Source organism: Cyprinus carpio, chromosome B21 (assembly GCF_018340385.1).
Source record: "Cyprinus carpio isolate SPL01 chromosome B21, ASM1834038v1, whole genome shotgun sequence".
NCBI classification, from domain to species: Eukaryota; Metazoa; Chordata; class Actinopteri; order Cypriniformes; family Cyprinidae; genus Cyprinus; species Cyprinus carpio.
Window position 1 is genome coordinate 15,750,873 of NC_056617.1, and position 22,347 is coordinate 15,773,219.

At 37.6% G+C, this 22,347-nt stretch overlaps 1 protein-coding gene across 2 annotated transcripts; it reads left to right on the plus strand.

The window, feature by feature from the left end:
- Positions 1-3,915: 3,915 nt before the first annotated feature.
- On the plus strand, positions 3,916-21,041 carry crebrf (creb3 regulatory factor). 2 transcript variants are annotated; one of them, XM_042747767.1, is made up of 10 exons: positions 3,916-4,092; positions 6,683-6,798; positions 13,041-13,249; positions 13,338-13,463; positions 15,199-16,393; positions 18,080-18,274; positions 18,491-18,680; positions 18,922-18,995; positions 19,199-19,321; positions 20,599-21,041. In XM_042747767.1, exons 3-10 carry the CDS (start codon positions 13,133-13,135, stop codon positions 20,715-20,717), a joined length of 2,139 nt encoding a protein of 712 aa, XP_042603701.1. In that variant the 5' UTR covers positions 3,916-4,092; positions 6,683-6,798; positions 13,041-13,132; the 3' UTR covers positions 20,718-21,041. The 2 variants fall into 2 exon arrangements, with proteins under 2 accessions (XP_042603701.1, XP_042603702.1); XM_042747768.1 differs by lacking the exon at positions 6,683-6,798.
- Positions 21,042-22,347: the final 1,306 nt, after the last annotated feature.

A 22,347-nucleotide genomic window follows, 5' to 3' on the forward strand; every position in this document is an offset into this window, starting at 1 on the left:
CTGGACCTTGACACTGTTATTTACTTGCCAGTCTATGGAACAGTCACAAGCCTCCCGGTTTTCATCCAAAATATCTCAAATTGTGTTCCGAAGACGAACGGAGCTTTTACGGGTTTGGAACGACATGGGGGTAAGTAATTAATGACAAAATTTTCATTTTGGGGTGGAGTACCCCTTTAATAGGTTTATAAATCAAGTTTATTGGTCGTTTAGTGATTTTTGCTTTCATAATATCCCACCTTAAGCATAACTTAACCCTTTAACTGACATCTCTACTGTACAGTAGATCTTAATTTGATAGGGAATAAATCTGTCGAAAGAAAGAGATGAGAAAGCAATCTTTCCACAGCTCTACTGCCCCACTTCTGTATTTGCTTTTGCAATGAGGGGGGGGGGGGGGGTCCAGTTTTCAAGTGACAGCAGCAGTTTACAAACTTCAGCAAGTCACACAAAAGGAAGAATGGAAAGATAAAGAGCTAACACATGGGATTGATTGCTGTAAATGATCTTTCTCTCCCTTTTATGACATTATTATAATTGGTCAAGGACCCTAATTCTTTTTATAACTAGTAGCTTATGGTTCAATTATAATGTTGAAATTCAGACAAGTAATGAGTTTCCATTTACATTATTATATGAAATCACCTACTACAGTCAGCCATTGAATACTATGGGCCTAAAAATATAATTTAATTATTTTTAGTTATTTATTTTCATTTAACTAACACACCTCTAAGAATGAAAATACCTACATGTTCAATAATAAGTAAATAAATAAACAATCATGGATGTAGCCTACACATGATAATTATTTAAATAAGCATATATTTTTTAAAATATATATATATATATCATTAATTTCATGAATATCAAGGACTTTTCTCAGGGTTAATCCATTTGACTTAATCAGTATGTGCCTATTCATAAAATAGGTGATATTTTACATATTTACATCACAAAGTATAGAATGCAAATATGTTTATGTCAATTTATAAAACTACTTGTACCTTCACTGCTTACGTAAGGGAAAGTTCACCCAAAAATGGAAACTGTGTCATCATTTAGTCACTCTCAAGTTGCAAACATATGAGATTCTTTCTTCTGTTGAGCACAAAAGAAGATATTTTGCAGGATGTTGGTAACCAAACAGTTAAATGCGTATTTTTTTTTCAGGCATACCTTTTTTAGATGTCATATTTTCTTCGTTCTATTTAATTATCTTTATTTATTTATTTTTATTTAATTCATTATACACAATACCCCCTTGGGCAGCATAATGGCTGCTCTTTGTTCTGCACTATGTTCCACCACTTTAAGACAAATGGATTTGTTGTGTTATCATATTCAAGAGATTATAAGCTAGATGCAGCCTTTTTTGGGGTTTGCATCGAATTTTCTTCGACTTTAATGCATAATAAGTTTGTTTATGAATAAAGATTGAACTGTTGAAAGCGTTTTTTGTTTTTGTTTTTTTGAGTTAGATGCCAAATGCTTTCCTCCTATACAAATTTGACATTGAAGGGGTGAATGCAACATATTGGCCCACTGGCAACTATAGTTGCCGCACATTCAAATACAATTTTCAAGAAAAAAAAAAAAAAATAAGGAAAATAAGGACACAATCAACATAACTATATGCATGAAACCATTCAGAAACATTTGGGCACAAATGCGTTAATATTGTGAAATATATGTATATTTAAAATAATTTGTTTCTGTAATACTGATTTGATATTTAATTATTATCAATTAATAATAATAGTTTTTATTTTTATGGTGAAAATGTTTTTGCTACTTAAAGGGATACTCCATCCCAAAATGAAAAATTTGTCATTAATCACTTACCCCCATGTCGTTCCAAACCCGTAAAAGCTTTGTTCGTCTTCGGAACACAATTTAAGATATTTCGGATGAAAACCGGGAGGCCTGTGACTGTCCCATAGACTGCCAAGTAAATAACACTGTCAAGGTCCAGGAAAGTATGAAAAGCATCGTCAGAATACTCCATCTGCCATCAGTGATTCAACCGTAACGTTATGAAGCGATGAGAATACTTTTTGTAAATGAAGAAAACAAAAATAATGACTTTATTCAACAATTCCTCTCCTCTGTGCCTCTCCAAATCAGCGTAGCGCCATTTTGACAAATCTGAGCAGTACGCAGGCGGCGTACACTCTTCTGTGTCAGGGGGGTAAGGGAATGATGACAAAATTTTCCTTTTGGGGTGGAGTATCTCTTTTATAATTTTGTGGAAACTGTGATACATTTTTTTCTCTCAATATTCTTTGATGAATAGAAAGTTAAAAACATTTTCTTTATCTTTTGTAGTATTCTAAATGTCTTTAATGTCAATTTAATGCATTCCTAGTTTCTTTCCTTAACATAATAAACCCAAACATTTGAATGAAATCACAAAAATATTAAGCAGCACAACTGTTTTCTAAATTAATATTAAGAAGAAATATTTGTTGAGCAGCAAATCAGCATTTCTGAATGATTTTTGAAGGATCATGTGACACTGAAGTCTGGAGTAATGATACTGAAAGTCCAGCCTTGCTTTAGAAATATTGCATTGAAAATATATTCAAATGCAAAACTCGTTTAAGTTCTTTTAAATTGTAATACTATATTTTAGAATATTACTGTATCAAACAAATGCAGCCTCTGTTTGCATATAAATACATTAAAATATTAATTACTACAAACTTGGTGTTAAAAGAGAGACTAAATTAACAGAACATTGATTTGTGAAATATTATTTGTATTGTGCCATACCATGAAATAGAGGTTGCTGTAACTATTTGTTTTGCATTTGAACTTTAAAATACAGCATATAACTTGAATTAAAGTCATTCAGTGAGCTTATTTATTATTTTTGTTATCTGCATTTCTAAGAAGAAAATGGATGGATATTTAGCTTGAATGGGGGAATAATATTAACCAAAATCAAAATGATATTTGAGCTTTAAAATAGTCACTTTTTGTCTTAAACCGTCATCAATAAAAAGGGATTTAACCGTTTCAGCAATATAGACATCATCAGCAGTGATCCATAAAGCTTGGGATAAAACTTTTGAAACCATCTGTTTCTTCATTAATTTAGCAATTGCCCACAAACAGCTCTTCACACTCTGCTTTTGTGATTATTGGAATATTGTTAGTTTATTGGTTGCTATTGAGAGGGATCAATAAAAAAAGACAATGAATCAGCATGTTTCAGCATGCTAACACAGATATCAAGATCAGAAAAAAAGTATTTCTTACTCTCTGAATCAGTCACAAGATGCAATTATGCATGCTTGCGCCAAGACAAATAATAGTAAAATTAATTGAAAAAAGAGACAACATTTGCACATATACAAACACTACAAACTGGCAGGAAAGAACAATAAATCAGTGGTGAGGGAAGTGATGCTAAAAAAATTGTTACAGAAGAAATTTATTTGTAATACTAAATTTATATTTTATACATATTTATGTATTTTTTTTATTTCATTTGTTCTATGGGGGCAATATTACATGCATATAATATTTCAGTTACAAAAAGTCACTCTTTACCTAGATTCCAGCTCTAAACGCTCTGGGCATTCAATCAAACTACATGAGCTACATCCTGACATGCTTCGCCAACATTCCTGAAGAGAATACTTGGCTGCTTTTCCTTAATAACCAAGACAAAAAGCTCAGTTTTGCAACATTCATACATTCAATGGCACAACAAAGCTAGTACTAATTTATTAAAAAGCATTTAAGAGCACGAGAAACGCCTTATAGTAATTACACAATACGAATACATGTATAGTATTATTTAATATAGTTTTACATCGCAGGGAAATTTTACAAACAGGTCGGCTCAAGGTATTTAAATAGCTTGTTTTGGGTCGAGAACGAACGCTCGTCTTGATTGGCCAGTTGGAAAGCACGTGACAAAGCAGTCACGCGCTTTCCAGAAACCCGTCAGGAAGAAGATAAACAAAACAAACCAGAGAGGAAGACGGCGTGGATCGAGAAAAAGATGACATTAAGTTTGCCTAAAGACGGATGAGATTGGAATTACAGCCTTTTTTGTACTAGTATATAAGGAGTTTAAAGGTGAGTCGTCTTTCTGACTATGACAACGCCGTGGAGTGTGTGAGAATAGTTGTTTAATGATGATAAAAACATTGTCTGCTGGAGTTAGCTCTCTGGCTAAGCTTCGCTAGCAGAGGGGCGGGACGCGGAGGCCATAGTTAGTGTGAAAGCAGCGCTCTAGTTCCTCTTTAAACCCTAACCTGTTCTCGGCTGTTTACCTCGCTGATGCAGCGATATACTGAGTGTTTTTGCAGCTTGAGGTGCCCGTTTGTCCTTTCAGATCAATATATTTTCCCCGTGCTTGCTTAGCTGGCCAGTCATTGCTGCTGAGTAAGGGCAGGAGAGGTTAGCTTTCAATTACTCGAGGACTTGCTTCGACCCCATCACTGCATCTTTTGGATATCTCCTCCAGTTGACACACCCAGGTCCTTTATTAATAAGCTCATGCTATAAATCAAGTGTATTAAGTATAGGGTCTCAGAATCGAACACTGTTGGTGTAAGAGAAACTATCCTTTATTTGCTGGACATACATTATTAGGCTGGATCTCGTTGGTTTTATGAAACCTCTGGATGAACTTGGAAAGCCTAGCGTTAGTTGTGAATTTACAGCATTCTTCGACATTTCAGACCATTGTTTGAAAGTTGTGTATATCTGTTTATCAGAAATATGTTACACTGAGGTGGTCTGATGCATGTATTAGTTGATCAGCGATTTGTAAACTTTTTTTCGTTGTATTCACAGATGATTTTACGATGAATTACTAGAATTAACCCCACTAAGTCTGTAAGGGTACACGCCCCCATCAGCACAATGCAAAGTGAAATGGAAACACGATAGTGTCTGCGGTATCTAGACAGTCTTTGACACATAGATCACTATCCGAAATTATTTAAAACTGGTTTGATTGTGCATCAAAAGAAGCACGGGAGCTTTAAAACGCGATTTGTTATCCGTTTGAACGAGTCGTTTTATCGCGAAATGGTGTTCATTTGCCAGCTGCGTTGTAAAAACTTCAAAATTGAGTGTTTGTGTGTAAACTGAAAGTTTATGAGGAGATGATGTTTTGCATTCCATCTGTTTACGTAACATGAGGGAGGCCTGCAATATTGTTTGTTGCTCCTCATCTCAACCGAACGCTACGAGGAGGGCGTTTATGCGTAACTGTGCTTGATTGACATCGAGTAGGTGCAATCGTTTGGTTGCGGAGGCGGGCTATAAATTTGCATGCAGCCAATCAGAAAGCGCCACTACGTGGGCGTTGGCGCAGAATCGCGACGGGTTAGATTGACGCTATTTGTTTTTGAAGGGGGCCATGGTGAGTTCAGGGTGTTATGAGGTGTTAGTAGGTCAGAATATAATATGATATTGGCCATAACGCGCAAATTACGCTAAGCGTTTAGGCGCCATTCATTTTAAGATGTGTCTAATCGGCGAGGTCTCAGAAGGGTAACTTAAAAAAGTGAGCTGTTTAGTAGGTCATTCTGTTTTCATGTAAACATTGCAGGGGTGGTCATATTGCATTACATCTGCAAGGTTATATATGCAGTTTATTATTACAAGCGCACGTGAAGCCTGATGAATAGACAAAAAAGTGAGCAATTTTGGCTGGATTTTACTTTCCTTCTCATGAAATATTAAAGTGCTAAAAGTCGAACAGTCAACTCTGAAATGCAGTTTGTATTTTGTTTCTTTGGTAAAGGTTCATCCTAATTTGAATAAGTAAGCAATTATGTGTTTTTTTTGAAGCCTTGAACTTCTCAGATGCATATTGTGAAATTTGTTTAAAAAAAGTAGTTCACGTCAAAATTTACTTTTATGTATTAGTTATCACCCTGATCTATTTTTTAAAACCTGTATGCTGTTTTTGCTTTGAAACATAAAAGAAGAATTAAAAAAAAAAATCTTTAAATACAACAAGAGTTCATAATGTCTGTATTAGAGATCAACCAGTAGAATATATTGCTTAAAATCAGTAATAACATGAAAATGAATAATTTTATAAAGGCATTTCAATTGATGAAAATAGTACTGAGATTTATTAGAAAATTAGTAATATATAATAATCACACAAGAAATAATAATAATAAAAAAATATATAGTTAAGCTTCATTACTACTGACTGCTTTATTATTTTGAAATATATAAATAATGTAGAACGGGAGTGAGGATAAAAAGCATAGAAATGAAACTTGATTTCTCAATTTTCAAATGCCACTGTATACGTTACATATCCACATCCCCACACGTTTAAAATGCATATATTTTACTTTTATGTTTCTTTTGCTCACAACTATTTCATAAAATTAGTTTTATAAGAACAGAGAAATGTTTAGAAAAATATCAGACCAAGAAATGGGCTATTCCTTCACATTCATTGCACTTTTTATTCAGTATTTGCACAGTGATTTCTGAAACAAGTGATCAGATGATCAAAAGCAATTTCAGCATTTTTCACATTAACATAAACATGTTACAATAAACTCCATGTCGAGTCTGTGACCTGTAACATTTACTTCAAGAAAGCCATTCAATGCACAAAGCTTGCTCATTAGTCAACCAGAAGATAATAATGCAAGGAGCATTTTGCTTAATATATGCACCATTTCAGTTGTTTTTCAGAGTGCTTCAGTTGTCCTTGAGTGCAAGACTGAGAGCCAGGCGTCTGCTTCTGTGTAAGGAGTGCTGTTGCCATCTCAGCGAGCAGAGACCTCTGACTTTTGCAGAGTAAGTCTGTGCATTTGAAGGCTGGACTGCAAAATGCAAGCTTTTTTGCAATTAACTCAGACTGTGCTTTTAAGGTGCAGACAGACCTTGGAGCTAATAAGACATGTCTAAACTTCAGTCTAAGTTCAATATGAATTGTAAATAAGCTCTAGACCGTCTCATACTGTCATACTTCCTGTGTATTAGCCACAGTGTTTCTGTAGCTTTAGCGCAAAGGCCACCAGTTTGATCACAGCACGCCTACGCTTAAGATTCTTCAGCTTGTGCATAGCAAAGCAGCGGCCTGTAAGTGCATACTGCAAAAAATTAGCATGGCAAAGTTAAGTTTTAGTTTTATGAACATGCAAAACATTTATATGGACAAAATCTGAATATTGCAGATAGTTGTCTTGATAAAATATACTTTCCTTTTAATATTGATTACTTTCATTTAAAACCTCTTTGGTAGTTTCAAACATTTCACAACTACTCCCGTGTTCTGTTTAGTACAACTACTGTACTATATATATATTGCTAAATGATCAATTAAACTAGTACATTTCAGAATTTTATTGCAAGACATTTTTGTTTATGAACAATGATTTTGTGTGTCAGGAGGATGCCACTTGATGTCGACACGATGGTGCATTGCTGTATTTGAAGTGTAGTTGTTTCACTCAAGGAGCACTGGTAATAAACTCGTTACTAGTCTACTTTGACCCACAGTGATGTGTCCTATGCGTTGTTTGAACTGTATGTTTACAAGCCACTGTGTTTGGCTTTTCAGGAACTAGGCGACTACAGTGGATTGTAAACATACTTGACCGGAAACAAGTGACCCACATTATTTTAAATTGGAAGTATGTCACGACACTTAGTGCAATTAGTCCCTCAAAAGGGTTGATTTTGAAATCAAGAGACACTACAAGTACATGGATAGGCTATCATCCATATATTATGTGATCCGTTATGGTTTACTTTACAGGTGTGTTTTACAGGTCAATGTTGCTTTGATTTGTGTCATACAGATTAAAGTGCATAATAGTTAGGGCTAATGAGTAGTCAGTAAATGTGGTATGAGACAGTATAAGGAGTTTTAATAACTATGAAAGAAACATCCTTGTCACCTTGGCAGCCAAATGTTTGCTTAGATCAGTTGTAAGTTCTCGGCCAGCAATTTGAGTTCCAGAGAGATGGTAGGCTCTGATTGGCCAGCTATCCAGTGCGTTGTGATTGGCTGAATGCCTCAAGTGTGAGACGGAAATGTTACACTCCTTTACATACTATGGCCTTGTCCCAATTCACACCCTAAACCCTCGCGGTCTTCCTCTGAGTCCACACTTTCATGACGTAATCCCGCTTTGACTGTTGGGTAGAAGTCTGCTGCGGAGCTCGCCCCAGTGCGGGCTCGACAGAAGTGGCGATCGAGGGCGCATAACGGCCGCAGAGGGAGCGCTCGCGAGCACCCTTATGAACGATAAAATGATGAGTCGAAAAGACTACGGTCTCTTGGACTTAAGGGACACGCGCATGCGGCAGCCATTGTAACTCCGCAAGACCGAAAGTGCACATGAAGTGTTCCATTTGGGCAGGGCCTGTTGCCGTCTCCCAGGCCAGCAGCACGAGACTCAGTCCAGCTGCTCTGCTCATGCACATCCCATCATCAGTTCTCTTTTAGCAGTTCAGTCAATGTACAGTTAGGAGTAACTGAATAATTTGGGATATTGATTTATTTCGCGTCAGAGGAAGTGTAAGGCATTTTTAAACCAAATAACTTAAGTAATTTGTGGATTAGTGAGTACTGGAGACGTGAACCGTTTCAAACGATTCAGTTCGATTTGGTGAACTGGTTCGATCCAAAGATCTGGTTAAATAGAAAGATTAGTTCGTGATCCAGACAAAACTAGATGAGACAAAAACAATAAAACCCATTACAAACGAGGCATTTGTTGCATCCAGTGGGGACATAATTACTGATTATAGTGACTTATATTTTGAAATCGCATCACGTGACCCCTTTAACTTTATTTTTTGGCAAATAAACGCTTCCTTGTTGAGCATAAGAGACATTATAAAAACATTAAAAAATATTAAATGGATATTTCACTCAAAAATGAAAATTACATGATTTACTCAACCTCAAGCCATCTTAGATGTATATGACTTTCTTCTTTCAGATGAATACAATCAGAGTTATATTAACAATGTCCTTGTCAGGACAGATAGCCTTGTGGTTAGTGTGCCAAAATGAAATGCAACTGCATCTCTGGCAATTCGATTCCTGACTCATGGTTCTTTGCCGATCCCGCTCCCCGCTCTCTCTGCCCTATGCTTTCCTGTCATTCTCCACTGTCCTATCAACAATAAATGCATAAAACCCCCAAACATAGCATAAAAGAAGAAAGTCATATACACCAAGGATGGCTTGAGGAGGGTAAGTCAGTTGTGGGGTAATTTTCATTTTTGGGTGAACTATCCCTTTAACAACCCCAAACTTAGGAACGATAGTGTGCATTATATAATTGTGTATATGTGACCCTGGACCACAAAACCAGTCATAAGTAGCAGAGCTATATTTGTAGCAATAGCCAACAATGCATTGCATGGGGCAAAATGATTCTTTTATGCCAAAAATCATTAGGATATTAAGTAAAGATTGTGTTCCGTGAAGATATTTTGTACATTTCATACTGTAAATATATCAAAACTCAATTTTTGATTAGTAATATGCATTGCTAAGAACTTCATTTGGACTATTTTCTCAATATTTTTATTTTTTTTTGCACCCTCAGATTCCAGATTTTCAAATAGTTGAATCTCGTCCAAATATTGTCCTATCCTAACAAACCATACATCAGTGGAAAGCTTATTTATTCAAAAAATGGACCCTTATGACTGGTTTTGTGGTCCAGGCTTACATATATTATAGTAATGGAAATCATCCTCTTTTTTTTTTTTTTACTAAATCAATGCTAATTAAAATGAGATTTTGTGGTATTCCCCACTGAGGTGAAACTTTGCCCAATCAAACTGGGATTTGATTGGCTAACCTCATACTCCATCAGTTGCCATTTTGAAATGCCATTTTCCAGCAAGGGTGTTCAGTGCAAAACCATCATTTCAAAAGCTCTGGTATCATGTTTCCTCTGATCTATAGTCTGTTACTCCCAGATCCTATTGAGAGACCTTTCATTTCAGCCGCTCAGGGACTTGTATTCATGAGAACAATGCTTGTTTACTACACAAGATAATCAGTATCAGCTGCTCTGTTTCTCTTTCTCTCGGTTCCATCTGTCCTTCTGTATTTTCACATCATCAAACGTGTTGCTATTTGATCCTTTGTAGGCTAGCATATCAAAATTAATATTGGTAAATAACGGGTAAATCCTGATCTCTTCAGTGATACTGTACTCTGAATGTAGGTCTGCTGGGTAGACGTTCCTCCACATTGCCCTCCTTATAGCGATCGTGCTGAGATGAGTTATCACAACAGGTGGACATATATTTTGGCAGGATTGTTCATACAGAGAGCCTATGCCTCTTCCTCATTTCAGTTTCCAAATGCAGATGTCTGATCACTCTTCAGAAATGCCCCATAATGTCCATTAATAGCCCAGCCCCAGTTATGACCGATGTAGCCTACATGTTGGTTGTTGTAGGAGTGCTCGATGCAAATCAGTAGTATTAATGCTCATACTTATGTCCACACTGTTCACACTGACAGCAGGTTTGTCTCTGGAACCTGTCAGTTCACTGTACCTTTTGCTGTGTTTACGTTCCTACATTCCTATTCCTGGAATACACACATCCAAAGATTCTATTCCCCCACAGAATCCTATCCTTCTTCCACCCCAAAGATGATGTTTTTTTTTTGTTTGCCAAAACCCAGAAATTAGTTAGAAATCTAGCACCTATGGTTTCATTGTCCTGAAATCTTAATTGTTTTTTTGGAAGGGGGTAGATGCCTGAAATAATGTTTCTGGTTAACACAAACTCAAATTATTTTTGTGTTTTATTCCCCAACACAAACAAAATGGCGTTTTGTTAATAGTTTAAGCTTTTTAAGTGTTATAAGCGTTGATTTGTCTTGAAAAAGCTAAATGGGACTACAGAGGTCCAGGACATTAAAATTCAAACAGTAAACTCATCTGCTTACTAGTTCACATTTACAGACTCATTGTGTTTATAATGTTGCTCTTACTATTCTAACACAAATTTCAGGGAGAATGTTTTTAAATACAGTATTAAAGAGTTGTCTGAAGCTTAATGTTGGTGAAGTTGAAGTCATGTGACTGTGGTGTAGTCCATTTATATCCTGTGTTTAACTTTGTATGTTTGATGATTTCATCTTGGCGAGGCTTTATTATTCATAAAAGTTGTTCAGTTGTGATGATTAGCATGAATAACTCAATGTGTAAAGGCTGGGATACACTACACAATTTTTAAAATCTGACTGACTGTAAACTGGGGCAAAAATCTGGGCAAAATCAAGTATTGTATTCCAGCTTTAAGAATCATAAACTTTTGTTGGTCACAGAGCTTATTACGTTAAATAATCTAAAAGCCAATGGAAAAATCCTGTTGGGTTTTGGTGGAGGAAACAAGGGAAATGCTAACTTCAGGTTTGACCTACAAAAATACATGTTCACTGTAACATATTATTCCACTGACAAAGACAGTGTGATTTATGAGTATTCAGTTAGGTGCCTGATAAGTATTAACTGGTGATCATGAAAATATGTTAATGTCTTTTAAGTGTCACGCTAAAAGGCTAAACGTTTTCTGTTCTTTACTAGCTTAGCATAGAACAAGGTATCTTATGGCAATGAACTCCATAACCATTAAAAGTTCTTTATAGTATGAATGTGAAAATACAAGTTTCCCACTTGGAATTACGACATTGTGATGGCATTTATATGCGTTTAGCTCATAATAGTCTTTTATACATGACTTGAACGCACCATATGAATCTGGGCATACTAATTAATTACCATACTGTTTATATTTGGTAAGTACGTATTTTCAGATGCAAGGGTTATGAATGCTTGAATCAAACTCTCGTATCTCGCAGGAGATGTCAGCCCATGAGCTCTACTGACTTTACTCCAATTGGTACTATTTGTTCCAAAGAGTCGGTGTTCATTTGCATGAAGTTAAATTTAAAAGTTAAACTCCCACATCCTGTTGTCAGTGGTTAATGTCGCTCATGTTGTCGGAAACTGGGAGCTCTCACTATTGTCGCTGTACATTGCTTTAATTGTGAACTCTTCTTTTGGGTTACCGAAAATAATGATACTTCAAATTGTGTGGCTTGTTAAAGAGGCTTGGCCGGTAAGTAACTACCCTAGCAACTCCTTAGAAACCACCCAAAACACCATAGATAGCTCTTAGCAATGTGCTGAAAACCAACCAGAATGCCCTAACATCCAGTCAAAGTTTTTGCAGCACTCACATTTTCTTTGCACAGTTTAAAAATCGAGATCTTTTTTGTAGGCTATTGGTGAGTAAGCAGCAGAATAGTGGAGCGCTGAAGGGAAGTGTGTTTTTTTTTTTTTCTCACTCTGGTTCTGTGGGCTGTATGCAAACCCTGCCGTGCACAAAGCCAAAGGGTGATAAGACGCTTATTTGACTTGCTCGGTGCACCAGGAGGAAATGATGTCATCAGGCACAAGAGAGACAGGATTGTTTTGCTCAGCGCAGAAGCTGGCCAGCACAAGCCTCACATGCTCCCGACGTATTTCTGTTGATTTGTTATGCAAAGAGTGTCCAGCGTTTCGGGTCTTGCCGCCTATGGCTGTCTGTCTGTCGAGGGGAAAGGGTTCCGCCGATGTTGTTTTAAAAATAGCCCTAGTATTCGATGCTCTTGCACTATTGCCGCCCAACATGATTTAGGGCTCCCTTCTGTTCCTCCATGGATCTCAGGCAACCTCCCTAACTTTTTCGACCATATGGACCTTTTAAGGAAAACCCCAGTATTTCTGCGGATGTTTGCAGATGCAAAAAAGCATTGGTGTCTATGAGACAAACCTGTCTGTGGTTGTTCTAATGTCAGCTCACAGTTGTTTTTGACAGCTGTTTCCTCTCAGTGTTTCATAGTTTGTGCCAGTTCACAGCTTGTAAGTGACATTTTGTATATAGACTTGCTTTACCGGACTGCGCCGGTTGAGTGTCCTGTTTTGTGCACTGATGTTTGTGCAGATAGTGTGTGTTATTGTAACGTTTATGCTAGCTAACTGCTCTCCTGTTCTGTTTTCTTTCCACAGACAACAGTCAAGTGAGGAGGACAACTCAGCCACACTTAAATGTGCTGCTAAAGCCTCCATATTGAAAACAAGAACTTTTTTTTCTTTTTCTTATGCCTAAAATCAAATTTCCTCCAGAGATTGACGAAAAGATAGGGCGACTGAGACAGGGGAGGTGGCAGAAAAGGTTCCGTCAGGGAACTGAAGATCTGTGCTCTGCAATGCCTCAGGTATGGGCCCTGTTATTCAAATGTGGGTACCCGTTGAGGTATTTTGAAAAAGGTGTCATGGGATGCTTCTTTTGCTTTCCCCTTATAGCCCAGCATCAGCGGAATGGATCCTCAATTTGGGGATGCCTATCAAAACTGCTCTTTTAGTGACCAGGCACTGACCAGCACAGACTTGTTAGCTAACAGTTCTGACCCCGATTTCATGTATGAACTGGTGAGTTTATACACACAGTATTACTCAGGTTTTAGTCATACCTAGGGGCTTTTCACACTACAGAACATATGCACATGGAAAAACAAGATATGTTTAACTAATTTGTTCCTTTGTTTTAGTTGTATTGTTGTTGTAGCTATAAATTGCAGCTATATTTTACTAAATTAAAATGAGGGAATGAAATGGTGACCACACTTTATCTAAAACTAGGGAATGACTATAAAATGTGGCCATTAATTAATCATGTAAATTATACATAATTTCTGCCTGATAACATATTTTAGAGCTGATCATAACTAGAAAAATGTATATTCTTTGTGAAATTGGCCATGGTGTTTTAAATTATTAATTTGCATGACTTTTACAGGTCTAGAAATCACACGTGTCATCTTGGGGCCCACTTGGACGTTTGCTGAGGCCCCCTATAATGGCCCCCAAATTCTGAGCATTTTATTACATTTAGTTCATTTAATTCAATGATTACACATTGGGTCACGTGTATAGTGAAAAAAGTAGTCATTAAACCATGCTGCATACTGTACTTGTCCAATAAAAGTTACTAACCTCGTAAATATGCAAATAAGAACGTTACCACAGGGCTTAACAATGAGCAATGTGAAATCTTGAAACCTGACAACCCAGAATTAAAGGGTTAGTTCACCCAAAAATGGTCCCATGATTTACACACCCTCAAGGCATTGTTGGTGTATATGGCTTTCTTCTTTCAGATGAATCCAGTTGGAGTTTAAAATTTTAAAAATGTCTTTGATCTTCCAAGCTTTAGAATGGCACTCGGCAGGTGTTACAGTTTATCAGTCCAATAGAAGTGAAATTAAGCGCATACATCCATAGTAAAACGTGCCTCACACGGTTCCGGGGGGTGAATGAAGGCCTTCTGTAGCAAATCCATGTGTTGTTGTAATAAAAATATACATATTTAAAAACTTATAAACACTTTTCTGTCACTTCCTGTAATTGTTGTATGTGCATTCATTCCGGGTGGATGACGTAGGACGTATGGTTAGCACATGCGCTGGTGAGAAGTGACAAACGCGGAAGCAGAGAGGAGAGAACAAAACAAAACACGGGTCATGAATTAGAAGTACAAAACGAGGATTTGTGAAGAAAAATGTTGGAGGATTTCAATATAAGCCAAAAGGAGACTGGTTTCCCTTCGCTAAAGTAAGGAAACCTTGCTTCCTTCATTCCTGTAAACAAACGTTGGTTTTCACGAGACTATCCTATTTTCACTGGCGCATGCGCTACGCATATGTCTTACGTCATCTGCCTGGAACATCTTCCGTCGTACGACAGTTAGCGCAAGCTACAGAGAAGTGGTTATAACGTTTTAAATATGGATATGTTTCTTACAAGAACGCATCGTATCGCTACAGGAGGTATTTATTCACGTTTTACTATGGATGTATGCACTTAATTTCACTGCTTTTGGACTGATGAACTTTAACACCCGCTGAGCGCCATTCTTAAGTTTGGAAGATTAAAGACATTTTAAATATAACTCTGACTGGATTCGATTGAAAGAAGAAAGTCATATACACCTAGGATGCCTTGAGGGAATCAAAATAAATTAAAATAATTCACATTTGGGTGAACTAACCCTTTAATTACAAACTCAAGGTAAAGTTTAGACAGTGTTAAAGGTGGAACAAGATTATGCAGGGTAATGTTAATGACAATTGGTACAAAGTTGAGATACATTTTTGAATGTTTGCAGGATCGGGACATGACTTGTCGCCAGAGCCCTAGAGGAGATATTTTCACAGTTGGAGACTGCAAAGACTTGGACGGCATGGATCATCTGCCTGAGCTAGTAGACAATGACCCTGCTTATAGCTCCAACTTTGAGCAGTGGGACACATACTGGGAGGACTTGACTAAATACACTCGCCTCACCAGTTGTGATATCTGGGGCACCAAGGAAGTTGATTTCTTGGGCCTTGATGACTTTTCCAGCCCTTACCAGGACGAAGAGGTGATAAGTCGGACACCGACCCTGGCCCAGCTCAACAGTGAGGACTCGCAACCAGTTTGTGACACTCTTTACCATCCGGATTTGCTGGTGGGTCAAAAGCAGCTTTTGTTTCCACCTCCCACCATGACCAAGAAGTCCAACAAACTCAGCAGCTCTGCAAACAGCGCCTCATCGAGTCGCAACCCTCTGCCAGACTTCCCCGAAGGATCCCAGAAAGCTACATGGCCTGTTCCCTCCAGCACTGACACAATGGCCAAGGCCCAGCTTCTGGGCCCTAGCAAGGCCTCTCCCGCACTGCTGGACAACATGGATTACGTGCGCAAAGCCAAGGTACGCATCAGCGTACCACGAAAGCCTATAGTAGAGAGCTCCACCCAGATTAGCGTTTCTGCCTCTCCTCTTATCCAGGAGCATGAGTCGTCAGCTTCGCAGATAAGCGAGGACCCAGCCGTCGTCGCTGCCAACACAGCATCCTCCATTAGCTGTGAAAAGAGAGTAGAGACACCTAAACGAGAGGTGCCGACTTGTCCTGGTCCAGAAATAGGGACCTTGAGGACGGTGCCACACAAACTGCACTTCCCTGCAGCTGGCGGCAGTGAAACCTTGCTCACCGTAAGCGCCCTTGGATCCGACACGTCTGCCGCTGACAAAAAGAAGGAGGAAGAGCACAACTACTCTTTATTCTTAACCAGGGCCAGGCTGGCAGGGAAGGCGACTGCTGACATGGAAGAGGAGGAAGAAGAGGAGGAAGAAGGTGAAGAAGAGGAAGAAGAGGAGGAGGGATTGGATCTAGACGATGAAGACCATGATGAAGGGTTTGGCAGTGAACATGAGCTCTCGGAGAATGAAGAGGAAGAGGAGGAGGAGGAGGAGGAGGACGATGAGGACTATGAGGGCGACAAAGACGACTACGTTAGTGATGCGTTCTCAGAGCCAGGTGCAAAATTATGTTTTTGTTGATGCTGTTGTAGCCAAATGCATAAGACCTATGGATGCATTGATAATGATACTTATATCAATACTGTGCTGTATGTTCGGACTTTCAGAGGTACAAAATTCAGTGCCACCAAGCGAGTGCACAGTACATTTAGCAGAAATAGGCCTTCAACTGAGTGAGCAGGAAGAGAGAATATATAGCATTAATTCTCCTAGAATGTCATTGCTCTCGAGTAGCATTGGGATTCCTAAGTTCATTTTAGGACTTAGGCATTTGGAAAGTGCATTGTAAGGTTGTGTGCAGATAACCAAGAGGAAGTGAAAGTAACAGACGATCGTATCCAATACTTTGTTATACAAAAAAAAAAAAAAAAAAAAAAAAAATGACATAATTGACGATCAGTTATTGTGATGCCACCCAAAAGCAAATTCATGTTTAGGTTCTTGAAGGCGTAAATCTCTTCGTGACATTTATTTTTTTATTATTTGCCGTGGCATTATGGAGCTAATAATTTTAGACATTTTAGACAATGGGGACCAGAAACTTGGTTACATGCATTCTTCCCTTTAAAGGGATGGTTCATCCAGCAATGAAAATTCATGTTGTTCCAAAACCATTTTGATTCATGTGTTTCATTAAGATATTTTAAATTAAACCTCAGAGATTTCTATCTATCCATTAAAAGTCCATTCCATTCCACTCCATTTTAAAAAAAAATAAAAAGACATTGCAAAAGTAATGCATACAGATTGTGTGATTTAATCCAAATCTTTTGAATAGACAGGATCACTTTATAAAATTAACAGATTTGTGCATCATTCAAGCATGTTTAAGTTTCCATTTACAATACTTGATGTCTATGGAATGTCCCCATTTAGATAGCAGAGTAAATGTGTAGTTATTTATTTATTAAATTGCATTATGCATATTTTACTTTTGTAAAACTCCTTTGACTAGTGCATATGATTAATTGCGAAATTCAGTTTTGAATTTGTCAAATAGTGCAGACCTAGTGACGCCAGTTAAGATGACAGAAAACATTTAGATAGGGATCTTTGAAGTATGATAATTTGTGTCAAACTCTAAGTGTGTCCTCCTCCACCCATCCTGTTGGAAACTGAAGAGACCCAAATTTCCACCTGTCAAAAACAAGAATTGGAAATGCCATTCACTGGACATTTTTTCTTCTCTTGCAGTGTTTTGTTAGCTAGTCAGCTTAAATGAAGCCTGAAATGGAAAAAAGCTTTTTTTAGGTTGATCTAAAGGACATAGAAGTGTTGCAAAAGTTGTTTGTAAATATTGCAATTTTACTTATTGCGTTATGCTGCTATAGTCTCCTGTATTTGCTGTTTAAGTTAATTGATGAAAATAATAATCATCAGTCTCACTGGACTGTACTTGAAAATTACAGCGTTACTGAAATACTAGAATACATAACAGCAAATACCAAAACAGAAGTATCAGAACTCATATTTAGTATTGTGTGCATCTCTAATGAAAACTGCCCTAATTTGAAACTGTGACGCTACTAATATCATGAATGACTTATGGTTGAAATGAGAATTATGATTGTGTATTTACGAGATTATAATGGTTTAGTGTTTTTTTTTTTTTATTAATGCAGGATAGGAAAAGATCATTGTTCATTTCTTTCTTCACCTCATTACCATCCTATTTTTTAAACAGGATGTGACACTGATATGGTTGATGATGTCAAAGGCCTAACGGCTGGAATTTCCAGAAAGAGGGGAAAGCGTCGATACTTTTGGGAATACAGCGAGCAGCTCATCCCATCCAAACAGGAGCGCATGCTAAAACCATCTGAATGGGACAGAGACACACTTCCCAGCAACATGTACCAAAAGAATGGCCTGCACCATGGTGAGACATTCACTGTCCATTATATATAAAATCTATGAACAAAGAAGGGGCTGTTCAGTTTATGTTACAGATTATAATTACAGCAGATCGCTTTTATGAAATTTAGAAAATTCATATGGACTGAAGTAGCTTTTACTAGCTATTATATTTAAGATCTTTTAAAATCTTCCTTTAAGCCTGATATATTTAACATTAATGTTTGTCGGACTTGTTTAGGAAAATACACACTGAAGAAGTCACGGCGGACGGATGTGGAAGATCTTACTCCAAATCCTCGAAAGCTGCTTCAGATTGGTAATGAACTCCGGAAACTCAATAAAGTCATTAGTGATCTGACGCCGGTTAGTGAGTTACCCCTAACCGCTCGGCCTCGCTCTCGAAAGGAGAAGAACAAGCTTGCATCCAGGTAAAGCCGTATTGCTTATTAATTATACTACTGCTGCTTTAATTTCTTAAAGCTCCCATCCCAACGTTTTCTATTAAAAAACCTATACAGTAGTACCTTTTACAGTTAGACTGGTTAAGCTACATTGTGTGCTGTTAGTGATTTAAAATGCTGAAATACAGTGCACCAAAATTACTTATTTTTTAGCAAAATACTCTTCTTGATTCTTCTTTGTGTTTTTTTTTTTTTTCTTTTTTCTTAGGGCCTGCAGGCTGAAAAAGAAAGCGCAGTATGAAGCCAACAAAGTCAAGTTATGGGGCCTTGGAACTGAATATGGTACATTGTTTAGACAAGGAAATGAAATATTTAAAGAAGTGCTTGAGATTGTGTATTGTAGAATGTCTCTGTCTTGACTAGACTGAGTGTACCTTTGAAAGACTAGTTTTTAGATCAGTTAAGTTTTTGTGCATACTCATAACCGAGCAAATTTGCCAAATATGCCAAGAATGAGACAAAGATATGAATATCTTCTTTTTCAGATCGTTTGCTGTTTGTGATCAATGCAATCAAAGAAGAGATCGTCAGCAGAGTACAGGATATCTCACATGACAAAGGAAAAAGCATGACAGAGAAGCTGGACAAACTCATTGAGGATACCCTAGGTAAGAAAATGTTCTACATTGCATTATTATTAACACTTGTAAACGTGCTTTTAGAATTAACAATTCAAATGCAAATTATGTGTGATCTTGTGCAAGCAAGTTTCTCCTCGAAAAGCTGAGTTGCAAGAAATCTACTTGCTTTACAAGCGTGATCAAGCTGCTGCATCTTCTCCAGCAGCTGCTATCTTTGTGTCTTCAAGAATTTGAAGAGCCTTTGCATTGTTTCGCTCCGTGCTGTGACCTCTGTTGTATTGAAACTGTTTATTGAATACATTTTTGTTAGCACATCACAATCAGCACATCACCACATGACATGACCTCATCCTACTGTTATATAAGCTATGAAAACAACTTTAAAAGAACACAAGATGATATTGTTTTAAACATGTTGGAAGCTCATGATCTCAGCAAGGTTTTCCCACAAGACTGGGAAGTAAACAGCCCAGTAATCTTGTATGTCCATCTAAAGGGCAAGTTCACCCTAAAATGAAAATTCTGTCATTTATTCACCCACATTTTTCTTTCCAAACTCACAACACTTTTTTTCATAGAACACAAGAAACTTATGATTTATAAAGTAATTTCCTGACAGCTATTCTTCATATAAATGACAAAAAGAACCATTAGAATCTTGAACGTTTTTCATACGACTTGTGGAGTTTAGGAACAGACTTTGGAGTAAGGTGTTGCTTTAATGCTGCTTTTTTTTGTAATTTTGGAACATGACAGCCCAGATCTCCAATCACACTCACTAAACTGAAAAGAGTGGCATGTATATTCTTCAGCTTTTTTCCGTTCTTCAAAGGAACAAATAGAACTCTTGTGAACGTGCTTCACAGCAGCAGGAGCCTGAGACATCATATTCTTCTTCTTGCTTTATGGCGGATCGCAGACTTATAAGTGCATTACTGCCACCTATCAAATTAACGCCACCTCATACATGTATACATGTATGTGTATGTGTTTGTATTTATAGATACATAATAAATATACAATATACACACATATACTATATTATGTAAACAAAAACTTTTATTTAGGATGCGATTAATCTGGAATAATCGTTTGACAGCTCTAAAATATATACATGTAAATATTTCCAAAATATATACTACATGTATGTGCATTTACATTTGCATAAAAAATCGACATGGTACTCAAACATATATTACGTAAACAAAAACTTTTTACTTGGGATGCGATTAATCGCGATTAGTCATTTGACAGCACTAATTACTTGTATGGGTTTCTTAATACGTTCTCTTTTGTTTATACAGTGCAGCCACCAGTGGCCGGCCAGACTTCAGACTTTGTGAATCAGATCCTGGAGAACACTGGGAAAGGAGATCCCACCGGAGGGCTGGTGGGGTTGCGTGTGCCCACTTCGAAGGTGTAGAGTCACGCCGACTGGCGAAGTCATCCACGCCATTCTTGTCCCACACTGCAACAGCCCGACACTCTGCATGCCCATTTCACTTGGAGACGCATCCTCACATTTAAAGTGAATACATGCATACGATACCCGCTTGTCCGTGCATACGTATGTGTATATTCACCTCGTGCGCACCAATGGAAATGCAACAAGTAGTTAACCTTTGCACTCAGTAGTCCGTTTCCTACCATGTGTGCATGTGGCTGGTATCGATCAACAGGCCGCCATGTTGCAAATATTAAAAGCCAATATACGAGATACCTCCAACAAATGAGAAAAAGAGAGAGAAAAGAGCTAAACAATGAGCACCAGTTCTTGCTGTAGCCATTATCCTCTTGCGTCCATCTAAATCTGTCAAATGCCCATTGAGAATTTTGGGAAGCAGAGGCACACTCTGCAGAGAAACTACGAAGGCATTAGATCCTTTGATTTAGAGGTGAAAAAGGTGTAAATGCAGACTTTGTGAGTTTTTGAACACGGCGTGTACGATTTCACCCTCGTTAGGCCTACTTTATAAACTTATTAAGTGTCCAGGGGAATTCCTGTTTGAAGCAATTGTTTGACGACCAGTTGAAATGCACCAACTACAACAAGGCTAACATGAAGGAACACAAATACTGATATTTAATGCAAAGTTACAGATGTTCGGTGTATATTTATAGAACAAGGATGTTTCAAGAGAGTAGCATGTGAGGAAGCGGGCCTCAAGCGCCCCACACAACAGATATCCTATCATCTCAGTAAGATAGATAGAAAAGAGAGAGAGTGTGTGAGGGTTTTTTTTTTCTTCTTCTTTCTTTGACTTGAGCATATGGTCAGTTAAATCCCTTATTGTAAATAGGCAGATTGATTGATTATTATCCACTGGTGAAATCTTTTCCTTTCTACACTTTGGTTGAAGTGCCCTCACGTCAAATCACCTTTGATGTTGTTTTGCAAATTCTCAGCGAAAGAGGCTGAAAAAGCTGAATCCCAGACTGGGTTTTGTTTATATTTGTACTATATACAAGTAAGATTCATTGTGCCTTGTAATCGTCGGAGTTGAGGAAAAATAAAACTCAATAGAGAGCGCAAATGGACCATTTTGCAGAAATACTCTGAATGTACATAGGAACATGGAGAATATAGATATATGCCACAGAGTCTGTGCTTTGTATCATAAGATGGCTCTGGCAAATGTACTTTTTTTGGGGTACTTCGCTAAAGAGGGCATGGGGGGTGGGCCGTGTCGTAAAATAAGAAATATTCACATATTAAAAAAAAAACAAAAAATGATATTTGCACACTATATTTTGATTGTTTTGTTTTTTGTACCAAAGACACATGCAACTTAAAATGGCAACTAGCCAGTCTAAGTAAGGTTTTGCACAGCTTACCTGACACCGTATTGAATGTAGGAAAAATGGTAGGGTCAGGGATTTCTAATGAACTGTGAAATTTGCTTGGGTCCAATTCTCTGCAGAAAGAAGCGTTCATTTGCATCCTTGTCGAATTTTGTACTGTTCCTTTTGTTCTCATATAAATCTGTACCGCCATTCGGTTTCCCTCCACCGAAGTTTTGTCGCGTATTTAAAAGATGAGCTATAAAGTTAAT

What these genes read in the sequence shown, in the direction of transcription:
- crebrf (XM_042747767.1), top strand. Translation starts at nt 13,133, where the DNA reads ATGCCTAAAATCAAATTTCCTCCAGAGATTGACGAAAAGATAGGGCGA. An exon ending in TGTGCTCTGCAATGCCTCAG is followed by an intron (nt 13,250 to 13,337) that starts GTATGGGCCCTG and finishes TTCCCCTTATAG; the next exon opens with CCCAGCATCAGCGGAATGGA. An exon ending in AAAGAATGGCCTGCACCATG is followed by an intron (nt 18,275 to 18,490) that starts GTGAGACATTCA and finishes GGACTTGTTTAG; the next exon opens with GAAAATACACACTGAAGAAG.